Genomic DNA, 25,219 nt, shown 5'->3' with positions numbered 1-25,219 from the left:
TTCACTGCATGGTTCTAAGTAAAAGCCTTAATTGCCAGGCCTTAGTTCTAACACCTGTACAGGACACATCACGATCTCAAGAATGCCCTAGACAGGGCTTCAAACCACATGAAACACCAGAGGGGTCTTTCTGAAAATGCAAGTATCCAGAAACAAGGCCTGCCTTGTGATCCTCCATACCCGAACCATTTGGCTTTCAAAGTTTTGGGGATTTTTTTCAATTGCAGATAAGGGTTTGTAGAGTGAGCTATAATTTGAACAATCTGAAGGTGAGGCAAAGATACAAGCATGGAGCTGCTGTATAGCACAGGGAGCTCAGGTTGGTGTTCTGTGATGACCTAGAGAGGTGGGTGGGGAGTGGGACAGAGGGCATATATGTATGCATATGGCTGATTCACTTCATGGTATACCAGAAACTAACACTGTGCTGTACAGCAATTATACTCCAATATCCAGTAATTAATTAAAAGAAAAAAATAATACGTCCATGCAATGTTAGAGTCAGGTAGATCACAGCCTTCTTTTCCTTCAGAAGAAGAAACTGAGGCCCACTCAGGGAAAATGTACTTGTCTAAGCACACTGCTAATTAATGACAAACCAGAATCCATTTCCCTGTTAGTATTCTAGATCTCTTCCCAACAAGCCCCGAATGGGACAGTGCGTACATCTCATCACAACAGTGGGCTCACTCACTCCACTGCCCCACAACTTGCGTGGACACGTCCAAGTGACAGGTGAGGGAAGCAGAATCCCCAGCACCGACATACAGACAGAGTGATACCATTAACAGCTAATGCCTACAGGGATTATAAAACCCTTCAGCAACTAGAACATTACAGCTAAAGCCATTTTACATAGAATCAGAGTGCTTTATGGTTGGCTTCTGAAGAATCTCTAAGTTAATAACAGTGTTTCCTTCAGGGATGACCTGTGAGAAAACAGTTCACAGATAAAACTTTTTCATCTTAATTAAATAACTGTATATGTATTTTTAACATTATCTTCCATTTAATGTCATGGGATACTGGCTTTCCCACTTCCGGTAGTGACATTCATCTCCTTTTAAAAAGAAATGTTTGAAAAATTTCAAACGATTAAGAAAATAATGGTACAAGTGGCACTCGGATAGGAAAAGATCATAAAGGCATTACATGTATGAAAGAATCTTGGGAAGCACTGTTTTCAGAGATGCGTTTTTTCATGGTAGGAACAAGATTCAAAAACATGCATCTATTGAGACTTGCCTGGTGATCCAGTGGCCAAGACTCTGTGCTCCCAATGCAAGGGGCTGGGGTTCAATCCCTGGTCAGAAACTAGATCTCACATGCCACAGCTAAGATGCAGCACAGCCAAATAAATATATTTTTAAAAATAAATGAAAAATGTTACTTGTCTTTAAAAAAAAAAAAAAATCTACTTGTGTTACTTTGCTTAACACTCCTCACAGGAGGGTTTCAAACCCCCTGTTTTCATGCCATGGCCCACATAAAAAACAAGTGACAGATAAATGGATGGCACTCTCACAGCTAAAGTGATGACAGCCAAGGGGTTCCAGTCCCAGTTCCCCTCGACCCTGCCTCACTGCCAGAGATTTCAGAGAGTCACACCTGTAAACCAACAGGGCGCACTTGCTGGGAAGCCCTTTCTCTCCCCAAGGGAGGTGCAGCTTTCTGAAACAGGAACACAGTTGGAAGGACAGCTCTGTTCTCTGCTATCTGTTCTCTGCTAAGCAAGTACCCGTGTGGCAGCGATGATCTCATCCCGCCACCCCCACTCCAGTTCATGGGCCTGTGGAACCAGGTACATCAAAGTCAAGACTAAATGCATCCTCTGAAATCCGTTAAAAAGTCATGTCCACTACTGGGATTCCCAGCAAAGAAATAGCGCCACAGCAAATGATTCAGAGACTGCTGCCCCGTCGAGCCCTACTAAAAATACTGATTAACCTTACAGTTGTCAGAGGAGACGTCAAAGGGCCTACGAGAGCTGCGCAGCCACGTTCTGAGTTAAGCTATGACCAGACACCTTACATGTCACATACCTCAACCTACAGCGAGATGCTCCACTAGAGATCCAAGCATTTGCTGGCTGTGGAGGCCTTACGAGAAGAAGAATGCATCATTCACTTGATGCCGGGGCTGTTAGAAGGTTGACATCACAGAGGCTTGCCTTGGTGGAGGGCTGCTCTGAAAGGTGTGTCAAGGAGCGAGACCAGTAAGCAGCAAACATCACCCAGTAAAGTTCTGCTGGCCTCTCGTTCTTCTGTCGTGAGGTCAATTGACTGCCCTCCTCTGGTCTAGACCTTTAACTCAAGGCCATAAAATTCCAGGAATCAAGAAAAAAATCCTTCCATATTCCTGCCCCAAACCCACACTTAAAGCCTCAGACAAACCTGAAAGAAATCACTTGAATACTTAAAAATTTCTCTAATATGTTTCTCCCCTTTGTTCAAACCTTAATAGACACTGAAGTAGTGAAATAAATCCATGAAACACACTGGTAAGTTGCTGAAGAAAACTGAGTCGAGGTTTCTGTACACAAGCCCATTGTGCTTAGGAACGACATGCACACATGGCTCCTTGGCAAGTCCAAGGACTCACAGAAGAGGTTTTCCAAAGTATGTGTGCCAAACACAAGCTTATTCTAACAAGTATTTCCTAGTCCACACCCCATTAAGAGATGTAGCTTGGCCAGCAGGGTTTTTTCAGTAAGATACAAATGCTTTTTGACACACTGGATTCCATCACAAAATAAAGCCAGTCACAGGGCAACAAAAATATGTCTGCAGAACCCTCCTGTGGGCAGGGAAGAGGAGACACGTGAGGGGTATAACAGAGGCTCATGCTGCTCGGATGATGCTACAGTCAAAGATGTGCCAAAGGAGGGACAATGAAGATCATTTCAGTTTTTAAAGCCAAAAGCAGATGACCACAGTATTAGAGCAACACAGCTCTGCTGTTTCTACATACAGGGTTCTAAACACTGAAAACTGAGGCTTCAGAGAAGGGACTTCTGACCCCAAGAAGGAACGGCTGCAGGATGTTTGGCTGGGGCTACTAGAGGTATTTTGATCAGACCCAAAGCTAAGTGGCACAAGTGAAGAGCTGTGATGCCCACTTACCTATGGTGTCCACATGTCAAGTTCTGTCTCCATGTCACACTGAATCCAGGTAACCAGAAAGTAGTGTGTCTGCAGAACTGTATATTAAAGGAAGAAAGGAAGAGTGCTGCCAGAGAAGTAGCAAAACTCCAGGAAGAAAGGCCACACCCTAGCTACAAGACTGAAAGGAGAAAGGAACCCTGCTTTGGCTTGGAAGAGAGAGCAAGTTTCACATATCAGAACACAAACCAAGAAATCCTGCATACACAGGCTCTATCGGCATCCTAGGGACAGTCTTTATTTCCTGGCCTGATTGAGACTGATAGAATATGTTCCATTTTTACCTGAGATCTCCAGAGTACAGTCGCTGACTACAGCACAGCATCACCTGGGGCCCTGTTAGAAAACAAAATCCTGGGTCCAGCCCCAGACCTATTCATCGGAGACTTGGTGGGGGAAGTTCAGTAGTCTGTGTTTCTAGGTGATCCTACTGCACACTTTGCAGCTTAAGCACTAGTGATCCAAGCAAAACCCTGCCTTAGATCCACATAGAAAGTTCACCCGGAAATGGTGAGAAAATGGTTTTCCTTCTGACCAATTCCAAATTCAGTATCAAACTAAACACAAACAGTAAATTCCAAAAGACACTACTGAGATGATTTCAGATGCGAAAATGGACTGAACTCTCATTTCCTGTACAGACACAGCATGAAGTTTATTATTAGCAGCAAAGAAATGTAAAGTTCCCATGAAAATATAAAATGCAACATATTTTTATACTCATGGTTCACTTGAGGATTGCACTGCTCCAGGAGAACTATCTGGTCATCAATTTTTACAATGGACTCAGGAACTCAAAGGACGCATAATTATAATGACCTTCCTAAGATAAGATATTCATATATTTAAATGAGGTACATTTAATATGCAATAATTTCAAAAATATATATCCTTTTAATGTCAGTTCTTAAAGCTAGTAAGAAAGTGAAATAGGTACATCACACCCTGGGGTGAGTGGGATATTGTAAATTAGAACAACTCTTATGGAAAGCAATTTGGCAATATGTGTCAAGCCATAAAAACATCCATATTCTTTGACCTAATAGGTCTACTTTGTTTCAGATTAAGAATAATTCCCTAAATGAAAAAGTTATATGAACAAAGACATCTACTATTGGCCCCAAATGGAGGAGACAGGATATCTTAGAATATGGAAACAGTTAAATTCATGAACTGACCATTAATATGACCACCAAAAATGAAAACAGATTAACATTAAAAAACCACAAATGAAGAAGATACAAACTGTATCTAAGAATTACAGAATTACAACTAAGTAAAATATATAATATATATGTGCTTGCATAAAGAAGAAGGCCAAAGAAGCATGAACGTTGGAAGGCAAAGGCAAATCCTACTCATTTTTATGTTTGGGGATAATAATAATAATAATAATAAATATTAATAGATCTATCTGCAAGCAGCCTTGAACACTCGCAAGTTTGAGTTTGGATAAACTAATTTCTGTCTTTGTGCATGTACATATTCATGGGAGAAGGGAAACTCGAGAAAGAGGGAAATACCAAATTAGTCATTGTCAAGGGACAGTGGCTGATTTAAAATGAGACTTAGCACCTCCTAAAAATCAAACCACAGAACAGTAGCTCAACCCACAAAATTTTAGGAAACAGAGAACAATCTAAACCATGATGTAAGTAGATCAGGAAATCAGAAAACATCCAAAATAGTCTCTCTCCCTCTACCCTTCACAATTTTCAGAAATAATGTTAGAAGATAGACTGAGAAAACTGTGATTTGTTGAGCTACATTTTAAACCAATGACTCTAATTTCCAACTGACTCCTATTAATCACAGCTGATCTTCAAAAGCCATTTGGGTTTAAGCCTGTGACACAGGGAACGAATTTGCAACACGAGTTCTTACAAAGCCCAAGTCCCGAGTTTCTGCCAAGTTCGGCTTTCATCACACAGGCTAGCCTGGCACAGCTCCAGCACCCACAGCTGGATTGCTACCATCCTGGCCTTGGAACATTAACTTCCTCTTCATCTGGGGCAAGTTTCCCATCACACGGTTTATTATGACACCAATCCTTTTCTAACCTGTTTAAGATAAACTAATTAGAATTTGATTTTCAGTTCTAAGCCTCTCAAGAATTATTAGGGAGGGGCATGGGGGAAATGAAGTTGCTGTGTAATTTCAGGCAAAGTTCAGACAGAACTTTATAAATCAGCAAAACAATCACTCTGTTGCAAACAATTCTCAAGGCGCTTGAATGGCACAAAACGCAAGTCAGTAGCTCCCAACAATTGAGAAACAGTTACCAAGAAAATGTTCATGACTCCATCCAAAAAAAAAAAATCTTTAAAAGAACTGTCAGATTACAATGTTTGTGTGTTTATGTTTAATCTGAAACAAGGAGTTTGATACCCTTAGAGAGTTTGTTAAACTCTGCTTGGGGGTAGGGGGGAGGCAGTGCAGAGGAGGGAACGCTACCCCAAAGGCTTGCCAATTTAAATTATTACACACTAAAACTATGTTACCCCAATTCCACTTCCCTCACAGAACCTCCTATTCTCTGGCTGTGTTATTCTCAAAAATTATGGTTGCCCCAAGAATTTCAATCATTACAAGAAAGTATCAGTGGAAGGTGAGATGGAGCTTGTGTTTGCGACTCCATGCATTCTCTAATACTTTAAATCTAGGATCCCAGTGGGTCCCAGGAAGGCAGAGCATCTCCTGAAAATGAGTATCAGTTTAAACATATAGCATTTTCTTCTGCTCTCCAAGAACAATTTCCAGATGTGTCCTCTGTGAAGTAAGACTTCCAGTTGTGAAGGTGTGAAGAGGTCGATTTAGTGGATTCGAGAGATGCTGCTCTGATACCCGCTTTGTGGGTAGATGAGATACATATTGTACTTGAATGAGAATAGGTATTGCCTCCAGAATGCAGTAAACTTAAAGTTCAACAGTGCATTTTTGGTATTTTTGGCTGATAAGAAAGATGGAGGTGAAAAGTTATAGTAGGGAATATAGGTTAAGAGTTATCGACAAATATGTGCTTCCCTAGCGGCTAAGGCAACACCACCATTTCATGAAACTTCCTTATACGAGGACCAGGATGAGCCTCCGATTCAGAGCTTCCTAAACGTAAACTTCACTTACTCAGCAAGTACAGCCTGCTTCTTACAAAGGAGTGAATTCCTAGTGTGCAACCTGAGTCTCTTCTCAATAATCCAAACTTGAGAAGTAAACTTATCTACAATAGCAAGATTCACCCTTAGATTTACTTGAGCATTCGCCTCATGGTAAACACCACTTGGGAAAAGAGCAGAGGAGGAGGAAGGATAGGAGAAAGACAGAATCATGAGGATGGAGGAAAGAAGAAAAATATGGACTGAAGGAAAAATACCAACAATCAAGGAATATGTAGCCTCTTGCAGAAATACTGTTTCTACCACCATCTCCTTTTATGCAGTTGAAACAGACTGCCCTTAGGCGCCTTCCACCGACCAGCCATAAATCAAATATAAATGCCGACAGCTTCACAAATATGATTCATGGAACAATGTGGACTTAAATATTCCCTTTGCCCTTTTAAAGGTAGCAGGATCAAGAGGACTCAGACAAGGACAACATTATATGAGATCAGTTACCTACCATTGCTCACCATCCGCCTGGCCACCTCCCACAAGACAAGTCCAAAGGCCCAAATATCGACTCTCTTGTAAGAATCAAAACAATCCACCTGGATAGTTTCATCGAGAACTTCGGGGGCCATGTAGCGTTTGGTGCCCACACGGGGGTTGTTCCCCACATCGAGCTGATTGGTGCTCTGGGAATGCATGACTGCCAGGCCTAAAAGGAAGAAGACAACAGTGTCAACCCACTCCCTTTCTCACAGAGGATTGCAGAAGGTTTTCAACCCAACCCAGTCAACTGCGCCCTCTTGTGGCATTCAAGGTGACTGCCACATTTCCCACCCCCCACCACCCCTAGTCATCCCTGGAGCGCTGTTGTGATGACTTAGGTGAGAGCAGGAAATAGGGCTGATGCCAGAAACATCCTGGGTGTATTAAGTTAATATAGGAAGCTCAGAGACAAAAAGATTTTGAGTGAATAATACACCAAATCAATATGAAGCTGGTGTTCAGAATCCACAAGGAAACAGACTCACTTGTTAAATGGGAGCCTCAAAAGAAGCTCTCAGCTCCAGTACAGCTCCCACTGGTCTCCAAACAAATTTCAAACCGTTTGAAGAAGGGACTTTGAGGTAATTTATCACTACACAAAGAGGCGACTGCTCCAGGCCCTGCTCTATCCTTAAAAAAGGACCACTCACCTGAACAGTTGTTATTGTTTAGTCGCTCATTCATGTCGACTCTTTACGACCCCCTGGACTGTAGCTCGCCAGGCTCCTCTGCCCATGGGATTCTCCAGGCACAAATACTGGAGTGGGTTGCCATTTCCTTCTCCAGAGGATCTTCCCAACCCAGGGATCGAACCCACGTCTCCTGAATTGACAGGTGGGATCTTTACTACTGAGCCACCTGGAAAGCTCCATCTGAACAGTAACCTGGGCCAAACCCACAGGCTTTTTTCTCAACAGCCACATGTACAGAGAACAGTAAGCTGACCCCAGATTCAAAGCACAGCTCTCATGTTAAATGGGTTTGAAGCACTTTCTTAAGCCATGACTCATTTCGGAATTCCTCAGCCAACTAAGGAGACCCACATTCCTCACAGACCAAGGGACAGATACATGCATGGTTTATTTGAGAATGGAATTTTTGATGCATAGGCAGACCAACTGAAAATGATTTCTCTGACACTGAGAATAATGAAAATTGCCAGAGTGGAGTTAGCAGGCTGTGTAAACCGTTGTATCCCAGTGGGGATCCCTCAAGTCATCTGTGGAGGATGCTTCTCCTCCCAGTCTATGGCTCTGAAAGGGTGGGATGACAACTCCATATAAAGCCGGGAGATAGCATGCATGTCATCCCAGCCTTAATAATTACCAGAGACACTGGCAACTGCGTTTGACTCAGACTGGTTCCTCTTTCCCTTAATTTTGTAATTAATCCTAAGATTCCATAGCTACTATGAACATTTCCCAAATCATATATGCCCTGCCACCATTTCCAGAACCAAATAGTCAAGATAACAGAATACAAAACAAGTCCAGATTAAATAGGCATAGAGATGCTAGCTGTGGTGGTTTTAAAATATACCCATGAGTGTTGAAACTTCTCCCTTAAAGAGGGGAAACTCAGTTCCCCATGCCTTGAGCGTGGGCTGGACCATCAAAGACAACAAGGCAGAAAAGTCTGTGTTATTTTCAAGATTAGGACATAGAAGGCATATGTTTCCCTGTTTGCTCTCTGGGGTCATTCACAGTGCTGGAGGTAACTCCAGCAGCCCAGTGAACAGGACCATACGATAAGGAGCCGAGCATGTCATGTGAGTGAGCAGCCATGAGAGTGAGCCATCCTGGAGGTTCCTCCAGCCCCAAGCAAGCCTTCGGATGCCTGCAGCCCTGACTGACGGCATGACTGTTACCCTCTAAGATCCTGAGCCAGAACCATAGCCTTGAGTTGAGCTTGACTGTTACCCTTCTAAGATCATGAGCCAGAACCATAGACCCAAGTTGTTCTGAGACTGCTGACTTGACTGTGTGAGATAATAAATTTGTGTTCTTCTAAGCTGCTAAGTTTTAGAGGTAATTCGTTTCCCAATAATCAGTAATTACACTAACTAAAGAGACAAACCAACCAAATGAAATGTACCTCAATTCCTATTTCAAAAAAACTGGAAAAACTTGAAAATGGATAGTAAATGATATTAAAGAATAATCAGTAACTTTTAGGTGTGATAAAGTATGATTATGCAAGAGAAGTATTTCTAGGGGGTTCATTTTGAAGCATTTAGGAGTAAAGAATTGTGACGTCTACAGTTTATTTTCTAATGAATTTGCAAATATATATACTCAAGTCACATATAGATAAAAGAAATTTGGCAAAATTTTAGTAACTGTTGAATCTAGGTGTTGTGGATATGAATGATCATCAAACTATTTTTTCAGTCTTCATGTTTGAATTTTTTTATAATCAAAAGTTAGGAAAATACAATACTGGTATTTTTGCTAAAATACGGGTAGTTTTGCAATATTAATAACAATGTAATTGTGACTCTTAATTTCTAGATATAAAGTAAAAAGCTAATATAAATTGTGGTCACATAGGAATAATCTCCTGTACTACTGATCTGCTTCCCTGAATACCCCTTAAAACATAAAGTTGTGTTTGAAACCATGAATCCAACTGGAGGGCTGTAGGCCAAAATAAATGTAATTAAATAATTAATCAGTTGGGTTTGCTGCAAATTTCTCCCAAGTCCCATAAACCAAAACCAACAGCTGCCTCAGTCTGCCCATCTTCCCTTGGCCTCTGAACTATAACAGTATCTACCATTTAAATGATTATTTGCAAAGCATTTATAAAATTTCTGAATCTTACACAAGAATCGTGTGAGGCATAACTGACTTTCAGTAACATGAATTAATACATGAACACACTATTATAAAAGTTTCAAACACCAGAGAAGTACAAGGCACAGTATCACACACTGAAGCCCCCCTTGCTAAGCTCCCCCACTCCTGCACTGAGTATAAGCAGGTCAGCAATTAGGGCAGGTAAACAGATGGAAGGACCTGCACAAGAACACTGGCTCAGTAACTGGGAAACACCAACCACCTTAGCTTCACAACTCCTGGCAGAGTCTAACAGTCTTCTACTCCACAACTTGCCACAACCAAAGTGTTAGTGTCATGCCTTCTCATACTTGGAAAACACTGTAAAATAATTTCTCAATGTGAACACAAGGACTTTAAAGGGATTCAAAAGAAAGAAAGTCTTCTGATATGTCAAATATTGCGTTTAATAACAAACAATTTTATCATTTATGTAATTAGAGCTCATACTGCCTAAACCTTTATTAGCATACCTACAAGACCTACAATGATATGAAAATAAGATAAACATTTTTTATCCAAGTAGAGTGGGCATCCCCAATAGTTCACTGCAATGAAGACCCAATATTACAATTCAGTTCTCATTAGCCTATCGTTCAGCCAGTATTCTAGGGGTCTAGGGTAAGTAGGTTTTATATAGAATGCCACTGTAAATGAAAATGATCTTATTTATAATGCAATTAAAGCTACATTAAGAATCACTCTACCACCTAAGAATGAGATATCTCAGCAGAGCAAATGGTAAATTGGTTTGGGGATTTTTCCCCTCCCCTTTGATTTAACTAATTTTGCGTTGGTTACAGAAGAACAACTTTAGATACCATTTTAAAGATAAGCTCATTCCATAGGTTATCTAACTGTGTGCCTACTTTGTGTAAAGGCTTGTGAAATCAGGAAGCACCAGTACTGGTTGCCTCTCAGGGTGGGTTGGGACAGGAACGAACTGGACCAGCCCAAAATGACTTTCTAGGGTAACAGGAAGGTTTCTATCTTGACAGGGATTTGGACTTTACAGCATCTGTCAAAACTCTGAGAGTTAAGATCTGTGCAATTAATGTGAAATGTAAATTTTACCTGAAAAGAAAAAAGTAAAAACTTGCAGTGAATGATACAGTGGTGTGTATGCTGAAGCCACTGGAAGGAAGGGTTTTGTCTGTAGTTTACTTTGAAATGTACAAAGACTGAGGTGTACTGATAAATAGGAGGCTGGATATGTGATAACAGTAAAATGTTCATGGGAGAATCTAGGTGGTAAATATACAGGTGTTCACCACGAAGCCATTTCAATTTGCATTCCTGAAATTTTTTGTAACAGTGTTAGGAGAGAAAAAGATGCAACCCAGCTAAACGGGAACATGACAAAAGTTAAAAAACAGTAAATTAAAAAATACTTTAAAAAATTTACCCAAATCTGCTATGCAACACTGTCCATTCTTCTTAACCAGGATGTTTTTGCTTTTTAGATCTCGGTGAGCAATGGCCGGTTTCCCTTGGGTCCCAAAGATCTCTATGTGCAAATGTGCGAGACCGCTAGCTATGGACAGCACTATTCTCAGGCAGCTCACTGTATCCAGAGTAGTAAGCTGAAGGTAGTCGTACAGCGATCCCATTTCATGATAATGTGTGATCAACCACAACTGTGTGCTGGAGTGTCTTGATGTCATGTCTGAAGCAATGAAACCTGGAGAGCGCAATGACAAAAATTAACAGACAAGTGAGAATTCCACATTACAGCTTAAGTACACAGAAACAGTGACCATATAGTAGAGATCACCCATGACAAAAATAATTAAACTCATCAACTACCATGAAAGAAGGTTTACAGAGGCATCAGCAGAGAAACAGAATGTACTTATTAATGCATTCAAAAGGCATTGCTAATGAACAGGAAATTTTCATATTCACTTCCATTGTAAATAATCCTTTAAATGTTTTTTTAGCTTTTAAAAATATTTTACATTGCATTAAGATTCAGATAGGAATAATGTCTTTGTGCTTACCCACAATGATAGTGTCAAACCCTTCATCGTGCTGGCATTCCAAGCACAGATCATTCATCGTCCACCCAGAGAGAACATAAAACCTAGAACCTAGACACCTGTGTTCCAGTCTCGTATCTGCCTGTGATCTGCTGTGTAATATTGGACAACTCGTTTGCGCTCTTTGGATTGTCTCTGTTGTAAAATCAAGGGGTGAGTTTATATTAAATAGCTGACTGATTCATTAAATTTAAAAAGGAATCTATCAAATATAACAAGCATCCTCTTCATCAGTCACACAGGACAATCAAGATGATGGTATTTGTAGGCTAGAAAACACAGATTTGAAAAGGAAATATTACAGTATAATGTGAAAACAGCCTTATTGTATACTAATATGTGCAAAGGACAACAGGAGCCCAGAGCAGGGAATCACGGTAACTCAGACTAGATGTTACAGCAGGCTTCCATCGAGAAGTGACTACTGAAGTGGTCTTGAAGTGACATACTCATCCTGTGATAAACCATAAAAGAAAAGAATATGAAGATTTATATATATATATATATGTATAACCGAGTCACTGTGCTATAAAGCAGAAATTAATGTGACACTGTATGTCAACTATACTTCAATAAAAAATTTTTTTTTAAGTGAGATATTGAAAGATGTAGATACAGAGGAAGGAAGAAACTTTTCTAGACATTCTGAGGGAACTTTTCAGGACACTGAAGGAATCTGAAGTCAGAGGCACTTCTTAACCTGTGAAATAGTGTACCTGTCTTTTCTGCTACAGAGCAGAATAGATCTAGCATTATAGATCTATGCTTTATGAACACACTTGATGGAGAGTGAAATTTAGAACTTAGAAATAAATATAAGGGGATTTTTTTTTAAAAAAGACAGATAAGACTTGAAGAATTAAATGACTTGTGAAAGTGTGAAAGAAAAGGAAAACACTGAAAATGCTTTACTACTTTATATAAAGTACTTTATATAAAATTTGTAACACTTTCAGAAATTTTGATTTTTATAACATTTTCACAAATCGGGATTTTTCTCAATAGACTAGTAGGATAAATATCATTATACTCATTTTACAAATAATTGAGTTGCTGCTGGGAGGTGCCAAGGATCACACAGCTATTAAGTTGCTACTAACTCCAAGTTTGATGCTAGCTGCCCTGATGCACCATACCTTGCATAAGAAAGTGCTGGGAACAGAGAGGAGTACCTAATCTGATCATCAGCAACAGAAGCCGTTACTAATTAGTGAGAACTAGCAGTGTGCCAGACAGGTTTAAATACCCCGTGTGCAATCCTCCAACAACCACATGAACAGGAAGGATTACATCACTAACATTAAAGTCACTGACACTAAGGCCAGTGACGTTACTGACATTAAGGCCAATAACGTTAAAGTCATTGACATCAGCATCAGTAAGCCAGCCAACAGTCTGGCTCTAGAACCCATTCTCTTCCCTACCAATTCATCCTGCCTTCAGACAAGCTGGCTTCTACTCAGAGAAAGACAATCCTGACATCTGTACCCATGGGACATCTGTAAAGTGAACTGAATAACACTTCGACACCTTGAGGTGGTCCCCCAGCCAGCCTTAGTCTCTCACTCTTCACCGTTCTCCAGCCTGTCTTTGTGTCCCCATAGCTGATGCTCTTGAACCCTTAGCTGACCATAACATAAATCAAACTGTGCACTTAGATGTTAGTTATTCTTGTGAAAGAAAGTATTTCTGCTACAATAAGGTACTATTGAAGAGCTGTGCTGGTGCTTAGTCGCTCAGTTGTGTCTGAGTCTTTGTGACCCTATGGACTGTAGCCTACCAGGCTCCTCTGTCCATGGGATTCGCCAGGCAAGAATGCTGGAATGGGTTGCCATTTCCTCCTCCAGGGGATCTTCCTGACTCAGGGATCTAACCCACGTCTACTACTGTGTCTCTTGCATTGCTGGCAGATTCTTTACCCACTGAGCCATCAGGGATACCCTATTGTATAGCACAGGGAACTATATTCAATATCCTGAGATTAAACCATAACAGAAAAGAACACATAAAAGAATGTGTGTGTGTGTGTGTATGTATATATAAATGGATCACTTTCCTATATAGCAGAAATTAATGCAGCATTGTAAATCAACTGTACTTCAGTTTTTAAATATTTCTGCTTAATCATTTTTACCACATAATATCCATCCTTAATGATTTTCTCAAAAATGGGTATCCCAAACTATAGAAGCACCACTCAAAAGAAATTAAATCACTGCAATAAATTTGTGTAGCCTTTATTGATTCCTCTGGCCAAGGGAGAGCAGCATCTGATTGATTGAGTGATTAATTAAATAAATAAGTAAATAAGATTCATTCTCTCACCTTCTCTAAGTCCCCAAGTTCTTAGAGAGGGATTTTTTCTGGCCCTTAATTATGCTTTAGACCTTCAAGAAAAATGACTTTCAAATAAGTTAGTTAGTTAGTTCAGTCGCTCAGTCGTGTCTAGCTCTTTGCAACCCCATGAATCACAGCACGCCAGGCCTCCCTGTCCATCACCAACTCCCGGAGTTCACTCAGACTCATGTCCATCGAGTCAGTGATGCCATCCAGCCATCTCATCCTCTGTCGTCCCCTTCTCCTCCTGCCCCCAATCCCTCCCAGCATCAGAGTCTTTTCCAATGAGTCAACTCTTGGATTTTTAAAAGCTGTTTACCACTCGAGTGTGAATTTGTAACTACATTTGCTGCAACATGCTAGAGCATTTTTATGGGACATTTGCAGTTTGAGAAAAAGCCCTCTACTGTTAGTGGAGACTGAACAGGTGCCCGTAAGTTGGAAGTCTGGCCCAACCATTGGATGTGTTCATAACACAGAGAGAAAGTGATTAGGGCAAAAGCCTCTTTCAGAACAGCCAAAATCATCTTCCCAGGCTCCTCAAGAACTAAAATAAAACCCAAATCTTAAGTGAGGTAAGCAGTACCCTTGTGAGCCTCTTGAATGGCAGCTCTTGTGGGAACCAGGCGCCAGGCAGCTCTGACTGTGGAGGAGTGAGGTCAGCATGCCGAGGAGCATAGGGTTTGAGAGTGTTAGGCTCCAGAGCAGCACTACTAGGCATTCACATGGCTCACCATTCTGAGCTGGGTGAGCCCACCTCTGTTACATGAAATCACCGTCTTGGGGGCTGGGAGAGAGGCTCAACAGGGAGGGGACATATGTATACTTATGGCTGATTGACACTGTTGTACAGCAGAGACCAATACAACATCGTAAAGTGATTATTCTCCAATTAAACATTTAAAAGAAAAATTTTTTTAAGATTATAAAATATATAAAGAAAATCACCACCTTGGTTTCCTCGTTTCTAAGATATGAATAGCACCATCCTATACGTCAAAGGGTTCCTGTGAGAATAAAAGAATCAGTACAGGTAAAATGCTTTGTAAGATGCCTACCACACAGCAAGTTTTCAAGTGCAGCTGGTTACTCATAGTTCAAAATAGCTCAGGGTTCAATTACAACCCCAAATTTTGTAATTTAGTATCTTTTAGGTAGTTTCCTTCCAGTTGGTCTAAAAAAGTTCTGACATTAAATGGTGAATTAGTACCTTTTAAGAGTATGAGACACTTCTACAGATGGAGAGTGTAATGGCTGCACAGTATGAATGTACTTAAATCTCACTTACATGATTAAAATGGTCAACTTAATGGATACTGTACCATAATTTTTTAAGTGCTATAATCTGTGTTAAAAATTTTCTTGAAGGATAGTTGATGTACAATGTCGTGTTAATTTCTGCTGTACGGCACAGTGATTCAGTTATACATATATATACACTCTTTTTCATATTCTTCTCCATTACTGTTTCTCACAGGATGTTGAATATAGTTCCCTATGCTATAGAGTGGGACCTTGATGTTTACCCAGTCTATATTTAAGTTTGCATCTGCTAGTCCCAAACTCCCAATACTTCCCTCCACCATCCTCCACCCCCCGCTGCCACAAGTCTGTTCTCTACATCTGTGAGTCTGTTTGTGTTTTAGAGATAAATTCATGTCATATTTTAGATTTAACATGTAAGTGATATCATGTGTACCATAATTTAAAAAAAAAAAAAAGAGTGTAAGATGACAGGAATTCCCTGGTGATCCAGTGGTTTATTGGGACACAGTGTTTTCACTACCAGACAGGGTCAATCCCTGGACGGTGAACATCCCAAAAGCTGTGCAGCTTGGCCAAAAAAAAAAGTTTTTGGACTGAGATTCTCAGATTAACTCAGTCTCCCTGGTTTTAGTGATGAGAAAAGGGTGCTCAGAAACATACAGCTCTGGCCCAGAGTCACACTGTGGGCCTCTAATTATATGAGAGTAGAAACCAGCCTCCCAAGCTCCCAGACACTGTTCTGAACACCATAACACAGCCTCCCATCATTCACTTACCTGCTGACTTCTACACGAGACAAGAAGAAGAAAGAGTTGATTGTTTTAGGGAGATAAACAGTGAGGCCCCAGAACTGTGTGTGTGTGTGCGTGTGTGTGTATAATTATGTATTTCTTGGGGGCTAGAGTTGGCAGTACTCAGGGGTTGGGGGAAATCATGATCTCATATTCAAAACAATATGCTCTTTTGATAGAAAAGAAAATGATCACAGAAAACCTCCAAGCCTCTACATTCAAAAAGCTGCTAAAGAAGAAGTTAAAACTGAAAAAGGTAATACATTTTCTATGTACCTTCTCACCTAAAGGGACTGACTACATAGTAAAATTAATCCATGTAGCTGTAATTATGATGAGGGTACCAGAGCTCATGAATTCAGAATTTCCGAGGATCATTAGGTAAGAAGAAGTGGGCAATGTTTTGCCTTCTACACTCACACTGAGGGAACCTAACTTCTCTCCCATGAATTGTATTGCAAAGGTGCCTTTCAAATTTCCAGAGTGACTAAATCCAATTTAATCAATATTTACTGAGCACCTACCATGTGCAGGGAACTGTCCCCGGGACGGGGTGTGAAAACAAAAACCTTATCAGTTACAACCAGGAAAATAGGAGTATCTACCCTTCTACAGTCATGGGGAAGATTAATGAGAAAATGGACATGACATGCAGCAGTGCTTACTGCATGGTAACTAATCCTGACTGTTGTTACACACACACAAACTACAACATAAGGCAGTGTATGGTAAGAGTTACACAGTGGACGTACAAAGTACAGGAGGGCAGAAGAGTACAGGTAGACCCCTTGGGAGAGTCTGGAAGGGAACTGGGAAGTTTTGATGCAAGAAGGGGTGGCTGGAGCAGGGGTATGGGGAGAGTGAGTGAGCAGGAGCCACATGACAAAGGCATGGACGATACCCAGGAATAACAAATATCGGAAGTGGCTGCATGTGGGCATGTGTATAGCGGAAGCAGCAGACACTCCTTGAGACCTCAAAACAGAGCACCTGGAATGCTGGGTTCAGACATCACAAATGTTGCAAGCGGTATGAGAGTCAAAGACATTTTGAGCAGAAGCCTCTCAGCTCCCCAATGGAAGATAACTTAGTATCACACGATGGACTGGAAAGGCAAGACCAACAGCAGTGATACAAGTGAGGAGAACTAGGTGAGGCCTGGGGCCCAGCGGGGACGGGAAGGGAGAAAAGGACACCAGAGACGAAACATACCATCAAACCGTTAGAGTCGAGCATTGAACAACTTTCATACCATGATTTGCAGACAACGTGACTCAGGCTTCAGTAATACACCGGCAAATACCACACTGGCAGTACTGGACTAGAAATGACTTCTGGCAATGGCCTTCCTATAAGCCACACCCAATCCAGCAGCCATGAAGTAGCCAACACTATCCTATAATAAAGAGTCCAATTCTATAGAAACTTTACATCCACTCTTAAAGAAGCACTCCAGGCAGCACTCCTCGCACAGGTATTAGTATAAACACATTTAGAGAAACTTTTCAAAGAGAAGTCGACGGACTCAAGAAATATTCTAACCCTTTATACTTCCATAGCAGTATTTCAATCAGCTCTTCACATATTTCACAAATGTTTCCAAGCTTTAGTTTCCAAATTAAAATGTATGCTAAATCCCTCTCTAAATCTGGGCTTTAAAAAGCAATGCCTTGTTTGAAGGAATGTGCATTTAATTATGATGTCCCTGGGAGCTATGAATCTCTAGGAAATCGTCCAAAGATCTTTCTTAGCTTGATTCAAGTAATAAATATTCAAAAAGGGTGGGGTAAGCAGAACTACGGAGGAAGCCTTGAAGTGAACAATATGGGGCAAATTTTTGTTATTTAAATAACAACCTGCAGAGGAAGACTTAGCAATAACAATTTCCTTTTCATCATCCAGAGAATCTTCAAACTTAGCTTCTCTGCAGATTTAAACAAGAGATTGGTGTGAAAAGAAAATTCAACAGTGTATATAAATGCTGACGGCCCCTATGTCACCATTCAGGAGAGACTTGCACATTCACAGACACCCAATCAGAGAGGGCAAAGGCAGGCAGTTATTTCTTTCTAGAAAAAAACTGATGAGGGGATTGTGTACTTACCTAAGATATTTTCATGCCTCAGCATCACAGTGTTGTACAATTCTGTTTCCCTAAACCACGACTTCTCATCCCGGGAGGAAAAGATCTTCACAGCGACGTTCTCCCCTTGCCAGCTGCCCCTCCACACCTCGCCATACCTGCCTTTCCCTGTGGAAAGCAGCACAGAGGTGACACTGGGCAGGAGGACAGGACAGGTCACCAATTAACACTGTGCCCGCCACTCTCAACCCTCCCTTGGAAAAATGCCACTAGGGAATATACTGGGTTGGCCAGAAAGTCCATTTGGGTTTTTCTGTAAGATGTTATGACCAACCTGATAAATACCACTACTTCTTGCTTATAAAGACATCCAAAGGCAAAGTGGAAACTGCCCCTCCCAGCCTATTGCGGTATCACATTAAACACTCTCAGAACCTGTATTCGTACAACGAGCTGCTGGCTACAGAGTTTACATTTATTTACATCCCTCTCTGAAAAGGTATGAAATGCATATGGTTTGTAAAAGCACATGAAAGTTAGTAAGACTCAGAAAATGGTATAGATTATTAGACTTCAGTGTTGATGAAAACCAAGAAACATGTATGTGGCTAAATTGAATAGCTTATGTGATTCCTCCCCTTCATAATGGATCAACACAGACATTTTCTAAGAGTCCAAATTGGTGAATTTACATAGGCCTTTCTATTTTTCACAAAGGAGACTATGAAGTTTGAGATGTGTGCTCTGAAGGATTAACACATACGCACACACAAACAGAACAATACTGGTGTAGGAAGTAGACGGGCAGCCACTGCCATCCGTAAAGGGTTTCTTGGCAGAGGATATATTTCCAAAGAGGATCTGCAAAGTCTTACACATGTAATCCCAGAACAGTCCTAATTTCTGAAACTGGTTATGGGTGTTCCCTTGTGAGATAGTCCCTGTGAGGCCACAAGTGGGCGACCCCAAAAGGCCACTTGGAGAAGACGTTTTCAAAGCACGGTGACTAGCTGTGATCTGATCCATGGAGGACAGTCCCGGCGCAACTGGCAGCATGTCAACAACATGCTCCTGCTTCCACTCTTCTCCTTAATTACAGGTAGATGATCAGGGAGGTTAGGTGGAGGCGGGAATTACCATGAGACAGTGGGGATCATCACGGGGTATAATCAAAGGTGAAGATGGATGCGGAACCTAGAGCACTGCAGCAAGAGATCCGAGCTGCAGAGCAGTGGGGCCTTCCACCAAGGCAAGTGGCTGATGGTAATCTCAGCTGGTAATGACTGTACACAGGAATATATGCATACACAGGAATACAGCTCTTTGCTGCAAAACTAAGCCACCGCGAACCCAAACATGGAGACGTAAAGCATGTCTGTCCAGAAGATTATGTCCTGAAGCATAATCAAACCTGCTCAGTCTAGATTCCCTTATGATAAGCAGTGTCTCCCTTCTAAATACCAATGACTAATCCAAAGGGCATTAAATGAACCCAGTAAGGGTCTCTGTGGGCCACTGTCAAGTCACAAAAATCGTATTGGGTGCAGGATTAATTTGAATAAAGTCATGGCAATTGTCCAGCATTTGTAGTTTAAGATGAAGACCAGTGCTAAGATCTATAGCATGGACTGCTACAAAATGGAACACTAATCTTCTCCTGCCTTTGGTTCCATTCTGTATCTTTATTAGCCCTTTGTTCTCATATTCCCGTTAGGAAGGAAAGAAAAATACCCCAGAGCATTGTGGACATTACTATATAGTTGCCTCAAATCCTTTTTATAAAGGAAACAGAGACAGATGTCAGCCTAAGTAGACAGAACTGAAACAGAAACCTACTTCAGTGCTCTTCAAAGGCTTTTAAGTTGTCAAATGCTTTTTGCAAATGCAACCTTATGCATAAGTTCCTGAAAACAGAAGCAGAGCTGCCTCAAAGTCCTGGCCATGGAGACCCAAAAGAGGATGATTTAACACCTGAAATTTAGAGGTTCATTGATCACCACCTGTAACAATTGATCTAGTCCAATTCCCTATATTTTTCAACCAAAAATGGTAAGATACTATCCAAACAGTTCATGACATATATTTTTATTCAAGGCTGTACTACATGAACACTAGAAGCTACTGAAATGCATGGCTCTTTAACATTAAGGCAGTAAAATGATGAATCTGAACTATTTTTAAAAATGCTGAAGAATATCGTTACAACCACAAACAGTATGCATTTTTAAAGATGCAGTATCATTTTGTCCTCTGGACTCTGGGGTCCACCTCTGAGGGCTGCTGTTGCGTGAATGGTGAGTACCATGGGACAGCAGGCGGTGGGTAATGTCCCCCTTCACTGCCTTCTGATCCCAATCCAGTCACCCTTGTTCATAAACAAATAGGGTGTTAGCTGGTATAAGAAAACTACCTTGGTTGTAAGCAGTGAGCATGTTGGGAGCTTTTCCACTTTTGTTAATATTTTCCCTACTCATAGTCCACCGTGGAGGAGAAGCATGAAGTGGGAGTTCAGAAACAATCACAGTAGCTATAGCAAACCTAGAGAAAAGGCCACAGGCTCCTGCCAGCAGCCTGTGTTCCTGCAGGTGGCGGTCGCTGTTAGGACTACCTCTGCCACCTGCCTTCCACTGCTGTATTTGGGGATGTCCTGGCTCCCATGAAACCAGGAAAAGTCAGAGGGTAGCAGCCAAGGGTGAAGCCGCCTAAGATGGACAGTCACCTCCCAAAAGCCAAAAATGAGATGGCAGGAGCTGCAAAGCCAGCTCACGCCTCTCAAACTGGGAGAACCAGGAGGAGAGTGTGGAGATGGTTCTAATCCATGACTGCTACTGTGGGCATCCCTGCGCGCCATCTAAAGGAGAAATGAATGGAAACTGTCATGTGAATGGCAAATATCCAAAAATCAGGGCTTAAAAAAAAAAAGCATGCTGCACCATCTTCCAAGAGGACAATTCAGCAGTATATAAGACAAGGCATAAAAAGTTAAAAATTTGACCCAGGAGCCCCAATTCCTGGAATTTTATTCTGCTCGCTCAAAAGAAGCAACGTGTGCCAATTTTTTTTTTTCAAGTATTGTTAAAGTTATTACTCAACAGACAATTACACAACCACTCAGATACCTGTGATGTGTACAAATACATGAAAATGTACATAAGCTTAAAACTAAAAACAGGGACACATTACATACACACTATGATTACATCTCTACACAAATATAGTCTGATACAGGAAACAAAAATGTGAGAGGCCATACAGAAATGTACATAGCTCCTTTAAATAAAGGACTTATAAGGGTAGCTTTGGCGAATTTATTTCATTTTTTTTTTTAAAGGGGAAGAATGAGAAAGTAAAAAATTGCAACAATCAAGATTATTATCCAAAAACCAACTTACCTCAGATTCACCAATGCCTATCTTTGGTCAGGAACAGCCGTATTAGTTCATTTTCAAGCAGTCCCTATATCATAAAGGGTTTACTTAAAACTGAAAGCCTTTGACTAGGTATTTTCTATACTAACTAGTGGCAGACTCCTTTGAAAAGAACTTTACCAAGTTCAAGTGCTCCAACACAAGTCACAGAGCAGAAGCACGGCTACTCCACAGGGCTGTCTCATGCCTCCTTACATTTAACAAGCAGGGGACAAGCAGCAGCAGGTTTTCCAAGGTCCATATTCTTCTAGAACCACAGCGAACAAACCCACAAAGAAAGGGAAAAGAGAATTACCAACACACTCCAGCAGTGTGATCTGACGGGCCACTGTTCTCTGTACCAGAAAAGGAAGACCAGAGCCGCTTCCCGACGTACAAGAATGATCCAATAAATCCTGTAGTTCAAAACAAGGAGAAAGAGAAAGGATTGAGGGACCGCTTCCAGGTCAAAGCGTGCATCTGGGTGTAACTTGCATGGAGGCTGCAGTCCTGGACACGTGGCCCGTCGGTGTGCATGGAAAGCCCCACTGGATGAAGGACCGGTCTTATTCCTTAGGAAAACCTGAAGCTAGCCCCTTCCCTAATATGGGATCGGTTTTCCTGAGGGATCTTCCTGAGTAGTCCTTTCTTATACCCAGAGTTTTAGAATAAAATAGCTGAAGAAAGAAAATGAGTGGACCAAGTCGAAGATGTAAATTAAAAAGCCCAAAATACAGGGCTGAGCCCAAAGGAAAGCAGTAGACAGAAAGTGGAGCAAAAATAAAAGGTTTTCAAGTCCAAAGGCTGAGCACAGCTGGCCCTACTCTGCCCTGCTCATGATATCTATCAAGGGATGTACGTTAATTGACATGCCAGCTAAGGAACTCTAATAAGGAACAAACAAACTGGGAATGAGGAACAAACAACTCTCATGCAGTGGCCATGTGCATCCTCAAACTGGTACACGCAAGCAGAGAGAGGGACCAGGATGCAGGCTACCTTTAAGGTGGGCAAGGGACAAGAGTCACGAAAGTAATACCTCTCTGTCATTTCTTTTTTTAAAAAACAGTTGTCTACTCTTAAAATTTTTTTTAATTGATGAAAGATTCTTTAAATTCTATAGTGCTTTACAATTTTCAAAAGTTTCTCACACATGATTTCATATACTGTATGTCATTCTTGATGTCAATTACCCACAAAGCAGAGAGACAAAGAAATATAACTTCCATTAAAACATAAAACCATACCCCAAATCTGCTTCTGGGCTTCCCTTGTGGCTCATCTGGTAAAGAATCTGCCCGCAATGTGGGAGGCCCTGGGTTCAATCCCTGGGTTGGGAAGATCTCCTGGAGAAGGGAAAGGCTACCCAGTCCAGTATTCTGGCCTGGAGAATTCCATGGGCTATTATATAGTACATGGAGTTGCAAAGAGTCGGACACGACTGAGCGACTTTCACTTCACTTCACTTCCAATCTACTTTTAAAAATGAACACACTGCAAAAAAGATTCCCAATTAGTTCATTCATAAATTTTCCATTCTTACTTTCAGTGCAAGCCAAGAAGCAGACGCTTTTTTGAATCAGGAATGGATTTTCTATAATAAACAATACCGTGCCTATGGTGATTGTGGTAATGTTACAGCAATGCTGAGCTAACACTCCCCAAAGCTCCTCCCTTCCCAAACATTGTAGCTGGCCAGCTGAAGGAATACATTTCTTTGTTCAAATTTCGTCTTTTACCTAATCTGAGCACCACTATGAAATACTGTTGATCAGCAAAATCACCAAAATCTGAACATCCAAAGAAAGAAATTTAGAATTCTTAAAAGCCACAAAATAGATAATCAGCAAGAAATTGAATGTAGATGAAGTAGTTTCACATCTCCCTAACTCTCTCTTTTGCTGTTCACTTTTCTCTTTATTCATCCATTTTTTTGAGAGAATAATTTTGAAAATTAAACTGTGTTTTGTTTTAATAATGTGCAGTCCTGGTTCTAAACCTAGTTCATAGACTTCAGGAGACAGGGGAAAAAGAAATATCAACCGAAGACTAACAAACATTACTTCAACTCTTGGATGCCAAGGCTTCTTTTTCAGTGCAGAGGAGCCGTTTAGCAAGGTACACATTGCTGAGTCATGTAAATGAGACTATCACTTAAATAAGCAACTCTGTAAACCAATAATGATGACTTGTTTCAAACAGCGTTGTTTACTATGTCATATCGTGATATACTGTCCTTTAACATGGCTGAGTGGAGAAGACTATCTTAGCATATGCTACCATTCTGCATTCAGAATTATAGAAGCCATTTAGATAGTAATTTAGACTAGAGGTTCCCAGCAGTGCCCAATGTGATTAGTTACATTAGCAATTCTAAGAAACAAAATTCTGACTACTAGATCTCATGCTTTTCCTAAAGTTTTATCAGGATTCAACCTTGTATCTTCCTTGCTACTAACTCAAAGAACTCATTTAGTCTGCCTTAAAATGCGAAATAAACTTCTACGTATACTTCTAAAGAAAAACTGGTTTTCTACTTTCTGAATGAAATGTCCTTATTCCCTCTCTTCCCAGTTTGATGTAGCAGAATTTAAACAGGTAGGGGAAAGAAAGCTAACCAAGGTTCCTTCCCCCTTTTTTTCATACAAAACTTGACTGTGGTCCAGCGATGGAGAAGGCGGTTGGATAGGCTAGTTCCCAGCCTGTATCAGCCATCAGGACGAGCTAGTTCCCAACCTGTATCAGCCACCATCAAATGTCTGCACAGCTGGCTAAGGGCAGTCGTCCCGGTGTAGCACCTGAGCTCCCAAGACTGGTGAGAGCAAGTCTTTTCCAGTAAAAACGCTTAACTGCAGAACCCCAAGTCACTTTTAGCTTTGTTATCTAGCAGAACAAGACTTAATTCAAGACAGTTTTAGGCAATGCACAGTCATGGCATTAAATAACACCGAATCACATTGGAAGCTGCCACCCTGACCATCTTCCAATTCATCAGTCAATGACAAGGAGAGCATCGATTTGGTATCAGCATGACTTTTAACATCTTTCTAATATTCACAGATCTTTGCCTTTTTAAAAGGGACCATCTGACTCAGCACAGTACCCCTGTAGAATGTTATTACTTTTCCCTTCAGCACTTGACGTAACCTATTCATAGCATGTGGTTCTCTTTCTCACTTAAAGCTTAAAGGTGCTTTAAAATTAACACTTGACAAACAATTTCAAAAAGTGATTAAAATGATGAAATCACATTTTAAACTGCAAAAAGAGTAACTTTAAAACATACAAATACAATGGTTTCTAACTGTGCAAGCCGCAGGCCGACGGTGAGCCAGAGAAATGCGGCTGATCTGAATGGTGTGTGCTGTACGTGTCAAATACACAACGGATTTTGAGATTTTATTTTTTAAAAAAAGAATGCAAAGTATCTCATTAATAATTCTTTATGATTATATACTGAAATGATTATTATGTTAACTAAGTCATGTTAAATATATTCTTAAAATTAATACCATCTGTGGGTTGTTTTTGTTTTTTTAACTTTTTTAAAGACAGCAAAGAGATCAAACCAGTCCATCCTGAAGGAAATCAACCCTGAATATTCATTGGAAGGACCGATGCTGAAGCTCCAATACTCTGGCCACCCGA

The 25,219-nt window shown here is 40.9% G+C and overlaps 1 protein-coding gene across 3 annotated transcripts in view; it reads right to left on the bottom strand.

The window, feature by feature from the left end:
• Nucleotides 1-25,219, bottom strand: part of ACVR1 (activin A receptor type 1) — a 131,257-nt gene that overhangs the window by 5,497 nt on the left and 100,541 nt on the right. For all 3 annotated transcript variants that reach the window (XM_055572513.1, XM_055572516.1, XM_055572515.1), the window contains 4 exons: nucleotides 21,888-21,987; nucleotides 18,186-18,332; nucleotides 11,054-11,329; nucleotides 6,780-6,977 (listed from right to left, as the gene is read on the bottom strand). In XM_055572513.1, coding sequence (XP_055428488.1) covers nucleotides 6,780-6,977; nucleotides 11,054-11,329; nucleotides 18,186-18,332; nucleotides 21,888-21,987 — 721 coding nt within the window. The remainder of the gene's footprint in view (nucleotides 1-6,779; nucleotides 6,978-11,053; nucleotides 11,330-18,185; nucleotides 18,333-21,887; nucleotides 21,988-25,219) is intronic.

Source organism: Bubalus kerabau, chromosome 3, assembly GCF_029407905.1.
Source record: "Bubalus kerabau isolate K-KA32 ecotype Philippines breed swamp buffalo chromosome 3, PCC_UOA_SB_1v2, whole genome shotgun sequence".
Taxonomy (NCBI): domain Eukaryota; kingdom Metazoa; phylum Chordata; class Mammalia; order Artiodactyla; family Bovidae; genus Bubalus; species Bubalus kerabau.
This window is presented reverse-complemented; position numbering and strand designations above follow the sequence as displayed.